Consider the following 24,716-nt stretch of genomic DNA (forward strand, 5'->3'; position numbering starts at 1 on the left):
TGGAGAGAGAGGCACAGTGTCAGCTTTTATTAGGTCACCCAGTGAGCGGAGTATCCAAGTTTCCATTCCTCTGGCATCTAAAAGGGGCTGTCAGCTTTATGCTGTTCCTGCTTCTTAATGCCAGCACTGATGTATGGCCAACCCCTCATCATTTTTAGCCCTGAGATCCTACAGCCCAGTTCAACATACTCCGTGCCCTTCTCAACAGACTTTGTTCTCAGCATCCCCATTAGTTCATGTTGACTTGACCTTAGACACTCCAGGGCTTTGTGGTTGATTTTAAAACTCTTAAATAGATTTGCTTCTCCTATGTTATAGACCGTACCTCCCTTACTCTAAACCTCTTAAATATTACTAACTCAAACATTTTGACACCAGAAGTAAATATTCTACAATATGTTTTGTTTTGTGCACAAAATTGTTAAACATATTGTATGAATCACTTTTGTGCTGTGTGAATCAGTTATATATGAAATAGAAATAAACTTTATTATCACATCTGGGTATTAGCCTCAAGATGCCAGATTATACCTATGCAAATATTTCACAGTGGAAAAAGCAACTGAAAATAAAGTATTTCTAATGCCAAGGGAATTGGATAAGGGCTACAGAAGCTATCGTCCCAAATGTCAGGCCAGAGACTATATGGTCTCTTTGAGGAATCATGGAGATTCTATCTCTTAATCCCCATTGAAGCCCCACAGATGTAGATAGTAGTTCAAAGACACCAAAGACATGGGCTAGAAAACCTTTGAACTCTGCTTACTGCTCCTGATTTCATACTTGCTTAATAATTTGGGGAGATATTTGGCCTCCATTGCATACTGAATTTTAAATGCTTGGATTTATTACCACATACAAAAGCAACCACAAAACTGTTATGAAGAATATTCTTGGGGCACTATCTTATCATTGTAAAGCATTGGCAACTATACCCAAGAGTTTGTCGGCAAGGGGGTGGTCAGATCATGTAGATATGGTGGGCAATCAAGACTTATGGCAATAGACTGTGGTGTTTTGGGATATTTGGGTGATTTTCAGACCAATATATATAGGTATTAAATTATTTTCAAATAATGGTCCAATTAAAAATATGTATGTCATTCAAATACTATTTGAGAATAAATGATTGAAATAAATGAATGAAAAAGTGATTTAGAATAATTTAGAAAGATATTCCCCCTAAGCAGAGATTGGTTGACTTTTTTAGAACACTTATGTGTGTTCCTGGTGAACTATGCATTCTAGTCATTCTTCCATCATTCATTCATTCATTCATTCATTCATTCATTCATCACTTAATTTTTAATTTCCAGGTGTATAGTTCTAGGCCTGAAAAATACCTTTTAGAATTTCCTCTTCAGAAAATATATTTACATTTAGATAGAGAAATATTAAAATTAGATAGATAAATACAATGCATTTAACAATTACCTCCCCACATGATGTGAGTGTACTTTAATGTACATCTACTGAAATCAGATTAATGGTCATGCTTATGTAAGAATGGTGGGGTAAGATGGAACTAAGACTTATGTATCTAAATTCTGTTTCTATCTAAATTTTCTCCCTTAGAAGCCATGCAGGCATGCTCCATTGCATGGTTGGCTTCTTAGTTTATTCCTTTGGTTGCAGCATTCTAGAAATGGGACATACTAATGATAGAAGCTACTCCTCTTTTCTCCCCAGCTCTTGTAGTCACCTCACCATTGTCTCAGCAGTTCCAACTAAGTCTTGTTGTCACCTCACTGTTTAGCAGCGCTTACCTGTTGCCTTGTTTCTGGTATTTTCACAGTGGTAGAGCATAGCGGATCTTTCTCCCTATCTCTGCCTTTCCAGTAGATGATAAAGTATATGCATGAGCCTGAGGTCCAATTTTGATGCGATTACATTATTATAAATTGCAACACCCAGTTTAAGATCTGTTTTTAAATTAATTGCGTTAATTTGGATAGGAAAGCACAGAGCAATTAGCACCACCACACCCATCAAGCAGTTGATGGGCACGGCCTGACAATCCATAATGACTTTCTCTTTGAACATCAGGGCCTCTTGGAAAGAATTGAAAATATTCCCACATTCTCGAGCTTAAGAGGATTAGCAGAGATTGCTCTGTGCTTGTCTTTATTCTAAATCTGCCTCTCCACCCATGTGATGACCCTCCTTTTCCCACCTCAGCACCCACCCACTGCACTTGCCTCTCCTATGTCCTACGGGCTTCTCCGCACAAGGCCTACTTCTTTGGGGGAAACTTCTGTCTTAGCTTGAACAGATAAAACCAGATTCCATACAAGGTGTGGATTAAACAAGAAACACTTATTTCTCATGCATAGAGGAGAAAGCCCTGGTAGATTCTAGGTATGATGGTACCCAGCTTTCTAGTTGTCTCTATGGCTTAAGTAAAATGGAGCATGTTGTAAACTTAAGGAAGTACAGTTGTTAAAACTGGAGATCCCCATCTGTTAGCAAGGCATAGTGGACTTCCCATCAGTTTCTCCATACACAATCCAGGACTTAACTGTGTACGCAAGCCTATTGTCAGTGAAGGCTGACTCCGCACACTGCCTAGATCCCTGGCTCATCATTCCACTGGGGACAGAGTGTGCCTTGCTTTCAGAACATTTCTGTAAAAGCCAGTATCTTGTTTTCTACCTAAAAGTTAGATTTACATCTTTGTCCTTCATCAATATTCACCTCGTGTAATTAAGTCAGACAGGTGGTGTGGTGTGCTCATCACAATCAACACTGGAGAAATGTGACGATGTACCTAACTGTGATTGCTGTAAGATGGATGCCTACAGGATCTGCCCACAGGCTGAATGACAAAATACTGATAGCTTGCCAAGTTTGACTAGTGTCCCTGTGGAGATCCAAGAAGGAAAACACATGGATTATACATTTAACAACATGAACCCAGAAAAGGCAAGTCCTCTCTGACTTTAGTTCTTTGTTAAATAAACTTTTCTTAAATTTAGAATTCTTGTATGTCTGCCTCATTCCCCAGGGAAAACCACAGAACAGCTTTTGAGTGCAGAAGGACTGAATAGAGAGGCTGTGAGCATTTGCTTGCTTCCCCCATCCCAGCTGCTCCTTGCCTGGGGCTGACCTCTCTCCATCACTGAGTTCTCTGCACCTATGGAATGTTGCAGGATTACCACCAAGCATGCACCAGCACCCTTGAAAACAGTTTCTTTCAACATGTGAAAATGGTTTTATAGTTGATTGTTTTTTGTCTCGGCCTACAAACCCCCATTTAAGAAAAATTCATCATGTTTTCCTCAGTCACCCTGTTACCTATTGAGCACCTTTCCCCTCACACTGCTCTTCTCTGTCGTCCAGTGCATTAAGCACAGCATTGACCTAAGTGTTTTCAGTGATTCTTCAGATTGCGTCTGAGGAGAGTGTAGCTTTGGAAAGAACTCATGTGGTATGGAAAACTTCCAGTAAGCCAAGTCACAAACTTCAAAACAGACCCCTCTGTGCTGAACTAAATTGTCAAAAGCCAGCCTTCTCCTCAGACTACCAGCCAACCGTTTTTACCAGGTATACCCCACTTGCATTTATCATGTTTGGACTATGCACAAGCAGCCATCATATGGCACCCCCACACCCTCACCTGCCCTTCACAACCTTAACTGTGCTCTATGGAAGCCTTCCCAGGCCAGGGCCATCTGTTGTGGGCTCTTGCTGAATCTCTCTCTGCATCTCACAGATGCCCTCTTTACCCCATCGGGGATGTTGACAGGGAGGATGCTGATAATCCCCAAGGCACACCACGATCCTGCGGTTTGCCTTCTTGAACAGTATGAGGATCTGTCTATTTTCTCCTTATGTTTATCTTTCTTCATCGCACTAAACACTACTTGAAGATATTTTTATTATATATCACAATATAAAAATTGCACACAGAAAAGAGCTCTGTAATGTTTGTAGATATGTCCCATGGTCTTAAAAGAAGAGCCTAGCATGCAAGTATAGGTACAGCAATGCCTACCACAGCTGTGTTTCTTTGTAGAATTGCGGGTGAGTTGAGGCAGTTGTGGCATAAAGGGCTATGCCATGTGTGTTTGTGCATCTTGCTTCTGCCCAGCTTTCTTTCTCTTGTTTGCTGTGACTACAGCTATCTCAATCTCGGCATCCTTCTTGTATCCCACCTCTTTATGCAGCTTTTCTATTCTGTCACATATCAAGGTATATTCCTTGTTTGGGTACTCTACCTTAACCCATATCTTCTTCCCATCTCATTTGATGACCTGCTGTGATCTACACCCTAGAAATAGAAGTCTCCTGAGAAATGCTTCTATCTCTTGTCTCCTTGACTTTCAGTCCTTACTTAGTAAATGTGCAAGCACTGGTTGTTTCCTAACACAGTATTCTGTAGCTCATCAAATTTCTAACAGAGTGAAGACAGACACAGCAAGCGAGGAAGCCACTATACCAATCATATTGTATTGACAAGTGATACTGATTATGAGGAAGAAGTAAAGAAGGGAATAGAGGAAGAAGGAGTAGAGGGAGGTGGAGAGAAGGTGCTTCTCTTTCACCTAAAATGTCCCTTTTCATCTCCTCCACCTCTGAGTCATTCCTGTGCGTTCCCACAAAGGCTATGACTCATTCCTTGTAGAAATCCTTCTCAGGTGCTTGCCAAGGCTGAGTGAGGCACTCCATGGAGCGATGCCCTAAGCCTGGTGTGGGCCAGTCAATGGTGGGCTTTACACATGCTACATTTTGGGATCTCCATCCAAAGACCAGGGCTGGTTTGTATTCATCTGTAATCATGCGTCTGCCTTGTGGGTTTTGCTACCCAGCAGGTGTTTAACCACAATAGAAATGAAGGAAAGAAAAGCTATGCAAAGCTCACATCTTTACTTCTGATAGTGTTTACATTAGGAAAGCCTGATCATGCCAGGAATCATGGAAAATGTTTTATTATTGACTAGGTATATTTTTAAAGGTTAAGTTTTGCCAAATATCATTTTGTGCAGTTTCTAAAACATATGTAAAATTTGGAGCATTTGGAAAACACTAAAATTATGAGAACAATGGCAAATCCTGTAATTTAATCACTGCTGTTCATAACCTTTGGTAACGTATTTGCTTCATGGGCTTCAAATCCAAAAATTGATATCTATCTATCTATCTATCTATCTATCTATCTATCTATCTATCTATCTATCTATCATCTATCTATTATCTATCTATCTATCTATCTATCTATCTATCTATCTATTTATCTATCTCATCTTACTCATCATCCATCTATCTTCCTATTATCTATCACCTATCTTCTAAAATTCTTTATATAATTTTCTTACAATTCTAACTTTTCTATACAACAAAATACAAGTGAATGCCTCCCCCTGCTCTAGAAGATTACTGTGTGTGTTTGCTAACTCCAAGACCCGAGGCTCCATCACTCAGTGTTGCATAAAATGAACTGCTTAGCTTGAGGCCGGCCTGTTGCCCACACAGATGGGAGGACCGTGCCGTCACTTTACACACAGTGAAGCCAGGCTGTGTTTTCCACCCCCAAGTTTCATTCTGTTTCCCTAGGAGCAAAGTCAAAAGAGGCATTTTTTTTCCTGTGTTTCCCTGGGAACAGATACTGCTTTCATTCATCATGATTCTGAAAATGTCATCTTCTAGAATGCCAGCCTTAGCTTGGAGGGAGGAGAAGAGGATACAGGGGCTCTGGGGTGCTCCCCAGCTTGGGTTAGCCAGTGCTATCACTGCTCAGATCTATAAAGGCAGCTTCCCAAACAGTAAAAGCTGTCTTCACGTGGAGCTTCCTAGACCATTCTCATCGACCTGTAATTCCCAGCTTTCTTGCCAGCTCAGTTAATACATTGAAAAACTGCTAAGTATATGTCTTAGTCAGGTTTTCTATTCCTGCACAAACATCATGACCAAGAAGCAAGTTGGGGAGGAAAGGGTTTATTCGGCTTACACTTCCACACTGCTGTTCATCACCAAGGAAGTCAGGACTGGAACTCAAGCAGGTCAGGAAGCAGGAGCTGATGCAGAGACCATGGAGGGATGTTCTTTACTGGATTGCTTCTCCTGGCTTGCTCAGCCTGCTCTCTTATAGAACCCAAGACCACCAGGCCAGAGATGGTCCCACCCACAAGGGGCCTTTCCCCCTGGATCACTAATTGAGGAAATGCCTTACAGTTGGATCTCATGGAGGCATTTCCTCAACTGAAGCTCCTTTCTCTGTGATAACTCCAGCTGTGTCAAGTTGACACAAAACTAGCCAGTACAGTATATATTTCTTTCTTTTTTTTTTTTTCTGAAAATTTAGGGTGGAGGTGTTTTTTTGATTTCTCTTCTACTGTAAGTTAAATAGTAATGTCAGCAATCCCAATTTGAGAATATTTAGTTTGTCTGTAAGAATTTGTTATTATATTAAATTAATTAAAATAAGAATTCTTATAAAGATGTCTTTGACTAATTTCTGAGTGTGTCTATGAGAAGAAAACTGTTGGAACAATGAATGTACACATTTCTAAGAAATTGAGAGATGCTTCCAAATTTTAACCCAGAATGCTTTACTCAAATTCTACACTCACATCAAAGGCTGTTTATTTATTTTTAAGTTTCTATACCTAGTGACTGCGAATTCTCCTGAAGGCTGTACATGAACACAGAGGAAAGCCTGGGGTGTCCTTGGAGCTATTGAATTCGCAGACTTACTCTGCTATTCCTGGACATTGGAGGCCATCAGAAGTCATGATTGACCCAAGTCTGAGGCCTAAATGTGGTGGCTAACAAGGCTTGGTATACACCTTGTTCATCTCCTCTTAGGAAGCCAGTGCCAACCCGATGGGTGAATTAAAGGGATAGGTAATGGATTGGAATACATCGCAAATGGGCCTAGGCTAGCTCTGGAGGTTACTAATGCCTCCAGAACATTACAGAAACAGACCTTGTGAGACAGTTTAGTGATGCTTGAAGAATGCAAGCTATTTGTTTATAACCGTGTTGTGGTGGTTAATATTCTCAGCAACTGTGGTGCAGCTATTGAGTAGTGTTCCAGTCTGTGGAGTCAGAGAAGGAGTCTCTGATTTTGACACTCCCTGTAGTGCCTTTCTCTTAACATCACCAGGCTTGTGTGTAATCAGCTCAAGTTCAGGAATCTTCTAGAAATCAAAGGCTGGAAGTACAGATGACCCTGTCAGCACTGCTGGAGGATCAGGAGGACAGTTTCCAGGGCTTTTGTCTGCGCTGCTGTCTGTTGTCCTGCTGGGGTGGCAAGCTTGTTTTTCAAATGGGGCTTCAGAGCTTGCAGTAGATTAAGTATGCACTTATATCGCTCACTATTTAATGTCTATTCAAATGGCTTGCTTGAATCCTTCCCACTCTCCTCTGAAAAACTACATTCTTCTAATATATAAAAATATGTCTGCATACACACTTTAAAACTGCAAATATGTGTTCTACACTAAGCCTGGGCTCACAATCGGGGCACAGAAATATGGACAGAGATGGCACAGTATTTTATTGGAACAAAGGAGGGGCCTCCAGGCAGTTGTGAAGGGCTTGACATGCCTGAGTTACTCAGTACCTGCTTTCTCCACTGGTCCACCGGAAGCTGAAGCCACTTCTTAGGAATAACTGCACTGGATTAGTTCTAGGACACAGTGACAGAAGAGAGGGGATTGGAGCCCTCCACGGTCTTGATGTACTCATTCTTCGCAGTTGGTCTTATTAAATTGTTTGCTTGTCACCTTCATGATAAAAGGACAGTGGAAGAAGTGAGAAACTTCAGGTATCCCGGGCAGAGCTGGGCTCTGAAGCTTCTCCAAAGTTCACTTTCCCTTTTTTGAATTTGGTTTATGCTGAATTATTTACACACAGAAGTTAGTGTTGTGGAAGTATGTATCATAGTCATTTGAACTTCACCTGAAAAATTATAATATAGAGATTACAATATAGAGATTGGGACCCTGTGTAAGATGTGTACTGGAAAACAGACAAGGTTAACAGACTCATTGTGGCTCCATGATTTCCCCTAAGAGAGAGAGGTGGCACTTGGCAAAGCAAGATATCCAGTTATTAGCTCATCTGCTTGAGAGGTGACACACTTGACCATTAGATGTTATTTATGCTAGCCATTTTAATTAAGACAATGACTACTTGGGAATATGTTTATGTCAATGTCTAACAAATGTGAGCAATGCATGGTTCACCAGAATTATCTATGCATATCCACTGTGCTTGAATGCAGCCTGTTGATCTTGGTGGCAGCCCTCCTGCAAGTTCTGCTTCAGAAGTACAAGGATTCTCTAGACGAGGGTAGTGATCTATTTAAGATGCTCGAAAATAAACCAAAACAATACATTCTGCTTCTCATTTTTGAAACTTCAGACTGTTTATATATTAAGGTAGTCTGAAGTCATCCAGTGGCATAATTTAGATTCATGATGAACTTCATATTTTGTCTTTCCAACTAGTTTTGTGGTCCTTTGGTTTGGCCCTTAATATTTGGAAAAAGTTTATGCCGCCCATGTTAACAAAACATTGCATTACCAGGTATGCACACACGACTACTCAAGGATGCAGTCTTTTTACTCTTCTTTCACACATTTGTTTCTCTGATGGTTGATTCAACTGACATGGTTTAGGAACACCATGGGGATAAATCTCTGGACATGTCTGTGAGGGACTTTCGTGAGGTAGGAGGACATGGTCTAAATGCAGACAACAGTATTGCGTGAGCTGGAGCGCTGGGCAGCAGCATCCACTTCCCTCTGCGTCCTGACCTCAGATGCATTGTGAGCAGCTACTTCAGTCTCCCATCCTGACCTCCCTACCACGATGGACTGTACCCTTGAACTATGAGCCAAAGTAAACCATTTCTTCCATCTGTTGATTTCACTGGGTATTTCCTCTCTGCAATGAGAAAACTTAACATTTCATAAGGTGTCTGCGCACGTGTGGTCATGTCCTCTCAACTTCTCTCCTTCATTCTCTATCCACCATCTTCTCCACCCCCTTCCCCAAGACCACTTGGAATTTTATGTCCATGGGCAAAATGTGGAGAGATTTCAGATTCTGGGCATCGGATTCTGGGCATCTCTGGATGATGTTTTTGCTATTTATTTCTACAAAGAGAGAGTTCTACAAAATGAAACCATCCTCTGCCAACTCTGGACATTTTCCAGAGTGTAATACAACATCATTGTTGCCTATTTTATGGCGTCTACATCTTTGTTAGAGTCCTAATAAAACCTGAAGAAGGGAGAGAAAAGAGGAGTCCGCTAACTTCTTCTGTGTGATAAAAATCTTGCATTTACAATTGTAGGTCAGAAGGAGCAATGATCACTCAAGGTTTTCCCTTTCTCTGAACAGAACTAACAAAATACCTTGCTCACAGCTAAGAACTTAGCGGGTATTTGGCTGTTGACTCTTCCTTGGGTTTCCAATGAAGAAACAAGGATTGGTGCCATGATATTGGTACTATACCCTTCCTGTAAGCTATTGGAAGAAAGTGCATGTCTTACTTTGTGTAAAAATGTCTTCGTTTGGCTTGCAGGGTCTCTCTAATTTACAGCTATGATCGCCTAGTGCTGCAATCGCCTGCTCGCACTCTGAGTTGCTTGAAAGATTCTTTCTGAAATCCAAAGCCAGATGCAGCTCATCTGCTTTCAGTTGTTATTTCCACATGAAGGAGCAGGGTCAGTCATCAAGGGATTTGAGCAAGCCAGGGATTTTTTATCAGCTTGGATCATGGTGAGGGAAAACCTCACGCACGTTGCTGTTTCATTTATGTGGATACCATTAAACCTGAAATTTGAGGTTAATTTGTATATTCTAAACCAAAATGTAACTAACAGAATGATTCCCCTTCCTTTAGAGAGGTTTGCAGAAACATCTTTTTCTGAAATCTAAATGTAATGGTCTCATTAAAATGCAAATTGAACTACAACAAAACAGGGCTGAGTCAACCATTTACAACATTTAAAACCATTTGGGAATTGTCAGCCTTCTGCTTTTAGAGAATGGGGAAACACTAAACAGAGGTTATATGTTCATTTAAGTAGCCAATATTCATGGTGCATTCTATGGCAGCTTCAAGACCACCAATTTCTGATCTCTTCCGCATCTGCATTAAGTGTCCAGAACAATGACTTCAGTTCTTTGATTTACTAAAGGCTCCACATGGCGTCAAATTTGTAACCAAGAGCAGGAATCTCAAACTTTGTGCACAGGCAATTTGCCTATAGATATTTAGTTAAACTGTAAATTCTTCTTAGGGTATAGACAATTAGAGTCTCCAGTTACAGTGCAACAGATGCTTCTGGTTTGTGTGAGTGGCATCAGAGGAGGAAAGATAAAAGGAATGAAAGGACTCCTCAAATAAAGAATGCAGTAACACACTCACCAAAGTGACTAATTCATTCATGGAAAAGCTCTGTCTTAGTTTCCTGTCCTTCTGGTATGGTAATACCATGTCCAAAGCAAGCAAAGGGGAAAAGTAGGGGTCACAGTTCAAGAGTCCTGTCAATCAAAGTGGAGCAGTCAAGGGTGCAGGAGCTTGAAGCAACTGACCACACATTCCAGCCATAATCAGGAACACAGAGGACATGTTCTGAAGCAGCTCTTTTTCCTCTCAGTCTAGGATCCCAGACAGACAATGGTCCTTCTAAAGTGTGATGGATCTTCCCATCTGAGTGAACGTAATGGAGGTCACCCCCATAGGTACACCCAGAGCTATTTCCCAAATGATTCTGAACTTTGTCAGGTTAACAGTCAATCTTCCTACTAGGTGATAAGATTTGCATGTGTTCATCCTGATATTACAGGAATGAGACATCAGTATTCTCAATGCTCTGACTGATTAGATGTTAGTTATTGTAAGTTATAGTTTTAGGAGAAATGCAAGAATTGGAAGAAAAAGAACCAGTGTTTTCGAAAGCCAGTGTATCTAACTTCTGCACAGAAGACGAAGTATTTCTTTCTATTTCATCCCATGAGGTGTGCAGTGAGTGTTCCTGGTGCCTCTGAGCCACCTTCACTGGAGACTACAGTCTGAGAGGTTTTATTCCAGAAATCCAGCCAAGTCCTTAAGTTTTCTCTTTTGAGTTCTATTACTAATCTTCTGTTCTTAACAACCCAGTGTGCAATTTGATTTCCCATGGACACAGAATAAGAGCAACTTTGTTGTGATTTGCTGTGCTTGCCACCTACAAGGTGTTAAAGTCAAAAGTTCTGAATGAGATCCCTTTTCTAAGAGGACAGGAGTACGTCATAAATCCACCTTTATGATTTCTATTCTGTAAATTTGACTTCCAATGACTTGGAAATAGGATGTAGCATCATTCTTTATCCTGTTTCTTTTTCAAATATAGCTTTGACTAGTCTGCATTTTTTAAACTTTTCCAGACATAGTTTAGAGTTAACTTATTAGTTTCTTTACAATCACCTGGTTAGATTTTTTTTTTGGCTTTGATTGCCAAATAAGGAAAATTAACGTCTGAACCATGTTGTTGAGACTGTTGTGCAAACTCCTGTGCTAAAACTTTTGAAAGCATTGGAGCATCATCTACCCTGAATTGGAAAGGCCTACAACTGAAGGCTGAGAACGTCCTATCAGATGCTCTTTATTGATAAACATCTATTATCAGTCTCAGGTCTATGGTCCTGAAAATGTATGGGCTAGCAGGGATCACCATGGGACTAGAATGCTTAGACTTCCTTATCATGTGCAATGTTTTCTGGCTTGGTGGGTTTTGCTGCCTTCTTTTTAGATCATGTCTATGCTATGACAAAATGAGGTGCTTTTATTCATAACTGAAGTACAATATTTGTAAATAGTAGTGGGATAATTCCACACATGTTTATATCATATAATGATCTAATTGGAGGTAATTATCATTTCCATCTCTTTAAACCCTTGTCATTCATATGGGCATGGAATGTTTGGACATTTCAAATTCTTTAGAAATGTGCAATGACTTGTTGTTCATTTTATTAGTGCTACAGAACACTAGAACTAATTCTTCCTAGCTAGTGTATTGTGGGACACCTTATATAGCCTATATCCATCCCCACAACCCCTTCCTAATCAGTATGATTACTCTTCTACTTCCTATCCCCAGGCATCCATAAGGAGCAGTATCTCAGATACCAGTGTCTATGTTACTGCTCTGGCCAAGTGCCCTTGGGTAGGCTATATTACTTGGTTGAACACAACTCTTTAAACAACCATGTGAAGGAAATGAGCTGAGAAGAGTGTGAACCCTGCATTAGGTATCTTTATCAGAGTAAGTCCGTTTGTGTGTCAGTCTATGAGTGAGCTCTTTCCACATGAAAAGGAACTCCATTCAAATCTCAATTTGCATATTGCTTGTGGTGGATATTTTCTTCCTAATTATTATTTTGGATCAATAAATATTAAAAAAATATAAATGAACACTAAGGTGTGTTTGGGACATATATCTTATTGGAGCCCTCTGAGGTCTTGAGAAATTTATGAGCCTTCACACTTGGGGTGTATGCCATGGCTTTTATGTAACCAGCCAAGGACTCATGTAGTTGCTGGCACCTCTAATGGAGATTATGCTGAACAAAGAAGCTTTTTGCAAAAGATCTCTGATTTTGATCTAACCCTTTTCTCATTCATAATATGTCTAATAAGGTGGGAAGTAGCAAGTTACTCAAAGATTCCAGTTGTTTAAGAAGTGATGCAATAGGATGAAAGTTTGTTCTGAGATAACAGATTTGTTGGCATCACTGGTGGCCAGACAACACTTGTAATGGTAGTCACACTGTTCTTAGCATCTGTTTAACTTAATTAATTAGTAGACGTGTTGATTAATAAGAAAATAAGCCATTCCTTTGAATTATTTTAGTCTCTATAGTAAAGTCCAGTAGTAATAATGCTCATTTTTCTTAGGCCTAATCCATATTCCGTGCCATTTCCAGCCCAGATGGTCTGGATTCAGAATCAAATATCTGAGTAGGCCCTTTGTAGACACTGGGTCTTCTGGTTTGAAGTGGCTCAGTCATTGGGGGATTCCATTGCTGCAGCTAGCTTCCCTCCTATGCTCCTTGAGATCCGCAGCAGTCGCCAGCCAGGTTCTGTCTGTAGCTTGAGCTGCCCGTGGGTCTCTTGGTATCAGCAATTTTGCTGGCATGTTTGTGGTGCTTTGAGTTAGAAAACCCTCCAGATATTTATTTGAGCTTCATGGAGAGAATTTCTGGTTAGTTATCCTCAAAATCAAAGCTGGTCCAGTTTCCATGGTAACTTATTGTCCCTGTAGTATTGGTCTGCACAATAGGAGGCTGAAGGAAGAACCTTAAAAATATGCTGAAGTTTTTTGATGGCATTTTTCAGTGAGTCACTGAACTGTCCTGTAACTCTTTAATATTTGACTTTAAAGTAAAGTTATAGAATCAAGAAGAGATTTTTACCTTTCTTAAATATTTTCAGATTCTAGTTGGTAATTTTGCTTGTATTCTTCTTAACGTTCCTGGAATTGAAGAAAGACAAAAACAAACAGACCAACAGACCGACCAACAGACAGACAGACAGGTTCTAATTCATATGTGGCTCTTTCATAGTCTATAGTGTATTTGTTCATATGTATAGAGGTTAAAATGTAGAAAGGCGTGGAGGAGAGTGGAGTATTTGATGAGGAGGGAGCATAGGGGTGTGGAAAGGCATCCGAGGAGGAGGGTACAAAAGAGGAACATTGTTGGTGGGGAGCAGAACCACAAATATATTCTTTGATCAAAACTATCATGGCGACATTTGACACATGACATGCTAATTAGAAAATCCATCCCAAAGTTGCTGTTTAGCCCATTTTAGTAAACAAAGAAGCAGACTGAAAAGTTAAAGTCTTTGCTTGGACAACCCATCCCGCAAAAGTAGGGTCCAGTTTTGTGTGAGTTTTTATAACTTACTTCTTTTCACTGTACCTGGGAAGTCTCTTAAAACTTAAAGCAGTGTTTCTTCTTTTGATGAACTTCTTCCTAGCATAAAAACAGAATATTAGCTGTGGTTCTAAGCCCTTCTTGGATTCTTGCACTCTATGCATCAATGTAAGACATAAATCCCTGTGTAGAGAGAAAAAGTCCTGGCCAGTCTCCATTCCTTAGGGAAGATAGTTGTCCAGCCTTTTTGTTGAATTCTCTATTCGAGGGCTGCTGTATAGGTGTGCTTCCTCTTTTAGCTCTGTCTGTCTTCATCACAGAAGTACTGTTTAAAATTTTGTCTGTTAGGGTATCAACAATTCTAATAACTAATATTTCTGAGCACTGATTGGCAATCATTAAAATAAACTTTTCCATGTGTTTCAACAGTGGATCCTCAGATGTCTACTCTCAGTGTTATTATGCCTAATTTCAGGTAAAAAGAGTTTGATAGAAAAATATCTCAGCCTGATAGCAGGTCTGAGATGTGAATTGTGCAACTGGCACTAGTGTACTCTTTGCCAGACCGTAATGCTGTCTTGGGTCATACACCCCTTCCATGGGAGACATTGTCTGTTTCTTAAAAATAAAAACAACAAACAAACAAAAAGAAAAAAACTTCACAACCAGCATTAACATGCTGACACAGCATAGACTTGAACTACTCATTCCAAACACTTTCTCTGATCCAGCTATAATTCTTTTACTTTAAAAATGTAGATTATTTTCTTTAAGGAAACCTAACCAATGGACAGAAGCTAGTGACCCCTCTGGGTAAATTAGGGAAAAGCTGGAAGAGGCTGAGGAGGAGGGCAACCCTATAGAAAGGCCAGCAGTCTCAACTAAATTGTTCCCCTGGATCTGTCAGACACTAGGCCATCAAAGAAGCAGCATACATCGGCTAATATGAGGCACCCAACATATACACAGCAGAGGACAGTCAGATCTGGACTCAGTCAGAGAAGAGGCACCTAACCCTGGATAGACTTGGGGACCCTGGGAGTGGGGAGGTCTGATGGGGTGGAGGTGAAGGTGGGGGCATCCTCTTGGAGATGGGGTGGGGGGAGGTGTGGGATAAAGTCTGGGCTGTAAAAAAAAAATTAAAGAATTAAAAAAAAAAGAAATAATGAGGAGGCAAATTAAGAGAGAGAGATAAGAAAAAAGAAAGAAAGAAAGAAAGAAAGAAAGAAAGAAAGAAAGGAAGGAAGGAAGGAAGGAAGGAAGGAAGGAAGGAAGGAAGAAAGAAAGAAAGAAAGTAAGTGAATGTGAATGGGGAAAATAACCTAAGCTATCCGGAGGTTCCAGGTTCAGTAAAGCTCTGCGCTTGATCTGTTAGAGGGGTAAGAGTTGATGAGGTATAAGAGATAGAAGAGATTGTGACCAAATTGTGCATTGTAAGATAGAAACCTTGTAAGATGTCTGTGATGCCAGACAAGCTGTTTATGGCAGGACTCCATGCAGCATCCGTGCTGTGTTGAAGGGAACATTATGAAAGGCTTTTGAGTTGTGTCATGTAGGAGACAATTAATTACGTTCACGTGCATTCTTCACCTCGGTATAAATTTACTTCATCTGTCCCTGTTGCCTGCAGATGTGGCGTCTTTGGCATCTGGAAATTTATCACAAATATTTATTTCCCCCATTCATCAGTGAGAAGGGCCTTCACAGAAGGTATGCTCTGTGAGGTAAAGAGTTTAGGGTGTAAGAAGCTCATGAAAGTGCATGCAGGGTTCTTTGGTTCCGTCAGAACACGTGAGACAAGTAGAATAAGAAGGCTCTGCCTCACAGCACCTAGGTTTCCCAAGAATAAGAGGCTTGGTGAGCCCAAGCCTTACATCATGCTTCTGGTGGTGGGATTTCAGCTAGCCCTGCCGATGGTGGGAATTTTATCTTGACTTGATGGCACATATTAAGTACAGTTGTTGTTAGTGCTTTTCCAGGACTACCTTTTCGATGCACTCATGAGCCCTGCTCTGTAATCGTGATCCCTCATTATTATTATAGATCCCTGATCTATAATGCTGGTACAAGGAAGTGATGTCAGTCTGGGTCTGGGTCTTACCTAGGGTTTCTGTTGCTGTGATAAAACACCATGAGAAAAAGCACTTTGGGAAGGAAAGGGTATATGTGCAGTTCACAGCTTCACACCACATCCCATCACTGAGGAAAGTCAGCGTAGGAACTCTAACAAGGCACAAACCTAGTGGCGGGAGCTGTTGCAGAGGCCAGGGAGGAGTGCCGCTTACTGGCTTGCTCTTCATGGCTTGTTCAGCCTGCTTCCTTATAGCACCCAGGACCACCTCCCTAGGGATGGTGGCCACCACAATAAGCTGGGACCTCCCACATCAGTCATCAATCAAGAAAATGCTTGCTCCAATCCAGTGGAGACATTTTCTCAGTTGTGGTTCTGTCTTCCAAGATGACTTCTAGACTGTGTCAAGCTGACGTAAAACCAGCTAGTACATCCTGTTACTAACAGAGGCTAATTGGAAGTTTTCTCCAAGTAAAAGTGAAGGGAACATATATTTTGTTTAACTTGCTTCCATTCTCACAATATATCTAAGTTGAAATAATAGTTTGGATGCAATCGAAGTCAAATGGCTCCCATTTAAGAAGTCTCTGAATCAAACATTGTTGTATGACTATTCTGGATGTGGGTAGACTGTAAGGTAGAGGAAAAATATTGAATTTTGAGAGGAAGTATGGCTACCAGCCTGCCCTCCCGTCTCTGCTGCAGCCTTCAGAGCACTAATGTGCAGGGAATAGGAGCTGACATGGCCATTAGGCTGTCTACTTTGTATCTAGGCTGTTACACATTAGTTTCATGGCTCTCAACAACTCTGTTTCCAGTCTCCACATAGCACTCATGTGGCTTCATCAATGAAAGAGGACAACCATAGTAACCGGGCTAGCTAGATTGTGGGGAGGACTATGTGAATTCTAAACCTAAGGCATTCAGAACTGTGCTTGATACAGTTCAGGTTTCCGGTGATGATAACTAACATATAAGAATAATTAAGTCAATGTGGAGCATTTTCAGGAGAGGAAGAATAACAAGAACATGTTCTTCCTCCTCCAGGGACCCTCTCCATCTGTTTCCTACTCACAGGGCAAGCATCCCTCTCATACTCTCAGTTGATATCTTAGAAAGGCTTTTATGGAGTTTTTCTTCTGCCTTCCTTAAAACTTGGGAAACAGTCCGTGATTTCAAGTTGATAACTTATGTGGGTAAGGACAGTAATCAACCTTGTACAACTGACCCATGAATCTGTAAGGTGCAGCCAGGGATAGGTCTCCTCTGTGGTGCATTGACGAGTACAAACCCTTCCTGGGTGTCATGGCTGAATATGTCCTTAGTACCAACAGCTTTGTTGCTGGGTACATTGCTACAAGTTCAGTAGGCATGCGATGTCTCTGGAACATCCGGCTAATGGGACATGGAAGACTTGCTTCCCTTGCTTAAAGAACATGAAGACTAATTCGGGGCCATGGTGTTGTGTGTAGACTTGACATAAAACAGTGCTGTGATTTGAAGGGGGCTGTTGGGGAAGGAAGTCTGGTGTATCTCTCAGCCTCAGAAGGTAATGAACAAACTTTCACTATAGACTGGTGTATATTGTACCCTAGTATTGATAGTTGGAAGTTTCAAGTTTATTTAAAGAAGTAGTTCTGAGCAAAGAATCAGCCCAGGGTGTGTTGGTGTGAATGAGAAATCTCCTCCCCACCCCATGGACTCAGGCCTCAGAATACTTGGGTTGTGTTCAGAGAATAGACCCTTATTCCACTTCTAGTTTGTTTTCTGTGCTTCAAGTCTGTGGCTGAGGGTGTGACCTCTCAGCTTCCTGCTCTGGCCACTGTTGCCATGCCTATCTACCACAATGGACTCTACCTCTCTGGAACTGTAAGCCGAAACAAACTCTTCCTTCTAGGCTGTTTTGGCCACAGTGCTTTATTTCAGAAACAGAAAAGTAACAGACACAGGAGAGGATAATCTCACAATCCAGTCATCTTTTCAAGACCAATAGCAAGTTATCATTTTCTACTAAGGTGTTTTCCTTTCCTCTGCAGTGTCAGGGGACTATGTGTTCTCAACTTTAAAGGATTCTGGATAGAAAAGTGTAAAATTATGAACTTGATACCTGATTAGAAAGCCATCATGAAAAAGCTACATTGCCTGGTGCTTACTCTGGCTACATATAAATCCCAGTCATTAACCTTAGCCATCTCACCAGTAGATAATGTTTATATAATACTACATCCTTTTTATTTTGGTGAAGGTAGAAAGTGTGATAAGAAGGTGCCTCATTACACAGTGAAAAATAATTTAACTTTATAGTTCTCCCATTGACATGCAGAGTCTGGAAAAATGGAAGCATGGGTCAACAGGTCATGAAGGTTGGCTTGTTGTCACCTTCATTCACCATATATACATCCCTCTAAAGTGTCCAGGGGTCAGTCCTTCCAAGTTCTTTTAAGAATACATAACTCTGGTCTCAGTATCAAGCTAGGCACTAGCACCTGCCCTTGGCATCCCCACATAGCCTTCCTTCGGAAGCTCTTTGCCATCTGCATCCTTTGCCCTTATCAACTTCTCCACTTCTGAATCACAAGACAGGTGTTGCTGCTGGGGCTCAGCCATCAGCAATGCTGGACCCTGCTTTGATCTTTTCCTTTAATTAACAGAAGCCATTTCCATGGTAAAAGGAAGATTGCATTTTTTTTCCCTCTGACTTCAAATGTCAAGTTTTTTTTTTTTTAAAGCTGCCAACTTACTGCTCCATTTCTAATTTAAAATATTAAACAGAACTGTTATTCCCCAACCACAGCTGCAGTCAGTAGTGAATTTGCCTTCCACTTCGGGAACATAAACTTGATTAGAATTTTGCTTTTACACTATGGAGAAAGTGTGGAAACCACAATTCTAAATCCTTAGATAATGTGCCTGGCCACTTTATGCAGGAGTAATTTCCCTAGGAAAGAATATAAGTACCACGCCACTGGGACAGTGCTTGCAACTCAGTCTCATGAGATCCCTGCTGGAGAGGAAACAGCAGGGGCTTACCACAAAACACTCTGACTCCTCATGTTCTTGCTTTGCCTCTCCATTTGACTTTTAATTTGATTTATTTTAGAATTGGAACAGGCTCAGTGAGCCTGGGAGTAGCAATGCAGTCCTGGGGAGGAATGAAGAATTTCACTGAAAGTACATGTTGGACTTTTAATCTATGATTTGTCATTTGAAAAACAAGAACAAGGGTTACTGATGAAAATGCCTTTGTTTTCAAATCGGAAAGTATCAATATGGATGAAATTAAACTGCTAAACCCAAATGTTCTTATATAACCTAGGACAGACAGCCAAAGGATAGTATTATCCACAGTGAGCTGGGCCCTCCCATGCAAATTACTAATTAAGAAAATTCCTAACAGACTTGCTGTAGGCCAATCTTTTGGACACATTTTTCTTTCAGTTAACATTCTCTCCTTCCAATTATGTGTAATTGACAAGACCCAACCATGATAGAAATAGATCTAAGCTGTAACTTGAACTATAATGAAAATTGTTTATTAATCCCTGTATTTTTCTTGATTGATTTAGTGACATGCAGGAATTGACAAGGTTATCGAGAATATGGGCCATTAAGAAGACCTGATCTTTGAAAGATAAGACAGATGCAACATGAATGAGAAATCCAATTGACAGGTGCTTTCAGAGCAAGGGCGTGGATAGGACCAGAATTCTCCTTTAAATAAGAATCTCCTCCCACAACCTTTGTGCCTTCTCACTGTTCTGTTCTCCTCACTACAGAGATGGTAGTATATGCCATAAGGTTATCATGAGAATTAAAGGAATTAACTTGAAACACAGTAAAGCATAATCAAATGAGGAGGTATGACAGAAATAACTAGAAGCCCATACGTGTACTTTTGTTACTATAGTAAACTGGAAGAAGTTAATAGTGACAATTCCACTTGAACTGGGAAAGATACATGGAGGATTTAGGAAGCATCGTGATTGTATGATAGGAGAGAAAATTTTGTAGGTTGAAGATGTCATAAAATATCAAGGCAGGGATGAAGTGTTGCTCACTAAAGAAACACTGGAGATACAAAAATCCAGGTAGATCTTAAATTATAGGTGGCTCATGTCCCCATCCCTAACCCTGAAGCTATCTATCTTCAATTGATAATTACCTGCCAATGAAAATTTAGTTTTCTCCAAGGGAGTCTTATTGGGGGCAAAGAGTATTTTTTAGGGTAGATAGGCAACAGAAAATGAACTTAATGGCATCTTTAGAGGTTACTATCTCACAGTGTTGTGTCAGGGTCAAATTTTTAATTTTTAATTTTTAATATGTATTAAAATATCTATGCAATTTGTGCATATATTAGGATTTCCAGTTTTATATTTTTATGAGATTCCTGAGTTTGCAAATAAGTGAGTTTCTGCATTTATATTCATTTCTTGTGCCTTTTCTTCTGTATAGTCCTAGTCTGATGTGACAGCTCTTTATTTTATTATTTTATTTTGTTTTATTGCTATTTCTTAGAAACCTGTTTGCTTTCTAATGAGAGACAGAAAAAGGGAATATCTTGATGGAAGGTAAAGAGGGGAGGAACTGCGAGAGACAGAAAGAGGAGAAACTATAATCAGGATATATTATAAGAGAAAAATCTATTTTTTAATAAAAAGAAAAAATATTGATGGCACGTGTGTTTCTGTTCATACACAAATTGAAAACCTTTAATAACTGTTCTAAGGTAACATGTAGAGTGGGTCCCTATGTTGTGATATGTCAGGATTGCTGAGGCATTACAATGTGACAGCCTGTATATCAGATATTTCTTCTATCAATAGTGTCAGAGGTCATTGCAACTTTGCCATCCATCACAAAAGTCTCAGATTTGGTTCACGATGAATTAGGAATACAGAGTGGAGCTCTATTGAGAGACCTTGAAAGAAAGACAAAGAATTCAACACCTGCTATGGAGACCCCTCTTGGGAGCCTATTATATCTGAAGCCTAGCCAAGTTTTTCCTTGATATTTCAGGATTGTTATTCTAAGTCTCCAATCTACAACGTCAAAGCCCGGGGATGGCACTACCTTTGTGGGAACGACACCATAGTGAATAGGTTCTGTTACTTACAAATGAAGTGATTTTGCACAGACATCTATTTTTTGTGAAGTTTCAGTTTATCCATCTTTAGCTCAGGGATGAGCTTTGCTGTTTTAAGGTCAATTGAAAGAGAACACACCAAGTTTCAATGTGGCCAATGGAGTGAAAATTTTTCCTGGAAAGATTAGCTTTCTCGCCCCTCCTCCTTTCCTAGCTCCCCTCTGTGGAGACAAAGGCAAAGGCAGCCAGCACTGCAAGACCAATACAACTCCGAGTTCTACCCATTCTGTTATTCTCAATGACACTGTCAGGTTGGGAACTCTTTTTACATGTGGGAACTATTTCATGGTTGCTCTCTGGCCTTATCTCACGTATGTCATATCATCCAAGGAATGAAATTTCAGTGAGAGCTTTAAGCAGGAATCCATGCACAATCTTCCCACTATTACAGTCATGCATCCCATAAGACACATTTCTTAAAATCCAGTGGCCTTAATAAAATTTGCCCATGAAAATAAGAATATTAGATTTGATGTGTGGGTCTTACCTGCTTCTTCTGAGACGAAAAAGCCCACACTGATTGTGACAAAGAAGCTGGACTGCAGAAAGCTGATTTTTCTAGAAGTTTCCAAGAGGTCACTTACACAGCAATGTGATTCCAATCCTTCAGGTGTCGCATGGTTAAAATAGGTGCTACACAAGACTGTCATGAGGACAAGAGTAAAGATAATTGCTGTCTGTGATTTCAGGCTCACAGTGGGTATGCAATATATTTGTAGTATTCTTTTCTTATGCTCAGGACAGAAGTTCTTATTCACTTTTCTAGAAGGTTGTAGAGTTGAGAATGTGGCACCTCCTATTGTTCAGAAGAGACAGGTAGCACCCCTTGCCTGCATGTTGTCAGTAGATGAGGTGTTAAAGGAGTCTTAGCCAGACCTATGATACAGAGTATCTGAAGGGGACTTAGGTGTGTGGACTTTGAGAGCTAAGGGAATGCTGTGTGGTCCATGCCTGCTGCTTTCCCTCATCATCGTTAGATTTTGTGTGTCTGTATGTGTGTCTGTATATGTGTGGATGTTTGAGTAGTCAAAGGTAATTGGGTAGAATTCTCTTTAAACCATTTTTTAATGAAAAGACAAAAATGAATAAAGCACCAGTAAATGCCAAGAATCTCGTCCTTCAAATTGTGAGGTTTGGAAAGAAAACACAGGGGAAGACAGAGGCGGAGGCTTCCTTGCTTATTCAAGTTTGCGGCCTCTGTGGCTTCTCTAGCTCTGAGACAATAATAATAACACAAGTAGTAGTTAAGACTCTGAACTGGAGCTGAGCCCCCCACAGGCGTTAACTCTGTGTGTCTTGATGAATGTGGATCTCTGTAGTAGAGTTCTTTTTTGTTAAATGGCATTTTATGATGCCACAGGATGTCATAAGGCAAATTTCTAGAAGGCAATGTTTATAGAGTTTCCATGTCCTAGAGCAAGTCAGAGTTTAAAAAATGAGATATTAGGACACTTCAACATCAACTACCAAACTCTACTGGAGCACTCAGCTCTGTCTGCTTTATCTTCAGATGGCTTCTTATTTGTCTTCTCAAAATGCTTCCTTTGGCATCTTGTACTGTGCTCCAGACATGGTATTTCTTCTTGTGAATTTGCTTAGACTCCTTCAAGGCCTGTAAAAAACTCTACTACATTTCTGTCCATTGGAGTCACTAACAGCAGATGAAAACCACCTCTACAGAATATTCTCTGAAGCCTTGAACTCTGCAGGATATTGTTACAACGCTCTATAACATCCTTGCATTGCATATAATACAGTCTCCAATTTGTTTTTGTAGATCTGCCTTATGAATTCTACTAGACTGTCAGATGTTTTTAGGATAAAAACTCCCTCCTGATGTATTTGTTTTATATTTCTGGGTAGCCAATGTTTATCATGGGCTTGTACAATAGTTTATACCCATGGCCACTTGGATGCTTATTGAATTGGAGAGAGTATCAAGACATGTTCAGGAGAATTGAATGTCATCCTTAGAATTCATACTTTAGTCATAAAGCCTTGCTTCACTGAATCACACATATCTGGTTACTCATTATGCATCATGCATTTTGGTAGCTTCTCGGGACAAAATGACAGGTAGAGCTTAGCTTAAAGTCTTAAAGTTGTGCACAGCTTCCTAAAGGAATGTATATATAAGCAAACAAGTAGAAGGCTGCATGATCCTTGCTCAAAATCACACAGCCTGAAGGGGATGGATCTGTGACTAAAATTTAAGTCTATTTAGCTTCAAAGCCACCAAGCACACTCCCACAATAGGAAAGGTAGCAGTCCTGAGGGTGGATTCTGCTCAGAACCCTTGGTGAAAGACAATAGTCTTCACTGAACAGGTATTGGTCCTGCCCCATAATCACTGTTAAATCAGCGCATTTTGTTTCATTCACAAACTAGGTCCTCCAGAAGCTGGGGAAGGCTGACGAGACAAAAGATGAACAGTTTGAAGAATATGTCCAGAACTTCAAACGGCAGGAGGTGAGTCCAGTTCTTAAGTTTCTTCAGTAGGAAGAGTGATTTATGTTTTCATATATGGTGTGTTTTGGATGATTCCCAAAGCTCATGTGTTGGAAGTTAATTCCCACTGTGTACTCTTAAGGAGGTCCCTATTTAATCTACTACGAGAGTATTTATAGGCAAGGCCTTTCAGAAGTAGTTAGGATTATAAAAAGCCACTTGGGCTGCTTTAGAAGAGGGATATAAACCAGAGAGATACATGCTTTCTGACTCTTGATGACTCTTTTTTTCTGGCTCTGAGCTGCCTCAGATCTCTGCAAGTAAGTCTTTCATTACCAGATGTACCCAAGAACTAAAATAAATCTCAAGTCTTTATGCTAGTCGGGGATCCTGTGTCTTGGGTCTAGACTAACACAGTGTGAAGATATTTCTATATTCTGCAGAAGACAAGACAGGTAGGGGTTGCAGACAGTGAGTTTGGAGCATAGTTTCAGGCTATTACGCACTGCTACCCCGAAACTTTGGAATGCTAATGACTAAGCTGAAGGAAAGGTCTTGGAACTCCATGTCCTACAGAATCCTAGAGCGGCTTTAAGCATGTCTATCAAATGATCTCCGTTAATACGGGCTTCAAGACCATGGACACTTTGGTTGGGGAGACGAATCAACCAGTGCTAACCTCAGAAGCAAATGAACGTGAACCTGATCCTTATCACACATATCAAAATTCAGTACATGATAGTGCACACGGGTACTCCGGGGATAGGGAGACAGAATTATGAGAATCCTGTTTTTTTGTTTTTGTTTTTGTTTTTTTTTTTTTTTGTCTACCCAGACCAACCTAACTGGTAAACCCCAGGACAAAGAGACATATGTCTCAGAGGTCTTGTGTGGAATTTCTGAGGATAATGTCTCCTTGCCTCCATGTAAACAACACCTGGCCACTTGTGTACATAACCCTTTCCACGCACATAAAGAAAAGATTGTGCACTATTCATAGAGATTGCATCTTTTCAAGATGTTAAAACCTATTCCCAGTGGGTAAAAAAAGAACTAAATTTTTGATGCCTAAAGCACAAATAAAAATGCATTACATTCGCAAATACATGACATATCTGTGCTACTGGAATTTCACAAGAGTGTATAATTAGAGAAATGATGTGCACCAAG

General features: G+C 40.4%; 1 protein-coding gene across 3 annotated transcripts in view; it reads left to right on the forward strand.

Annotated features, from left to right (window-relative positions):
• Amph (amphiphysin) overlaps positions 1-24,716 on the forward strand; it is a 205,891-nt gene that overhangs the window by 74,325 nt on the left and 106,850 nt on the right. For all 3 annotated transcript variants that reach the window (XM_011244304.3, NM_001289546.1, NM_175007.2), the window contains exon 2: positions 23,487-23,567. In XM_011244304.3, coding sequence (XP_011242606.1) covers positions 23,487-23,567 — 81 coding nt within the window. The remainder of the gene's footprint in view (positions 1-23,486; positions 23,568-24,716) is intronic.

This window comes from Mus musculus, chromosome 13 (assembly GCF_000001635.26).
Source record: "Mus musculus strain C57BL/6J chromosome 13, GRCm38.p6 C57BL/6J".
Taxonomy (NCBI): Eukaryota; Metazoa; Chordata; class Mammalia; order Rodentia; family Muridae; genus Mus; species Mus musculus.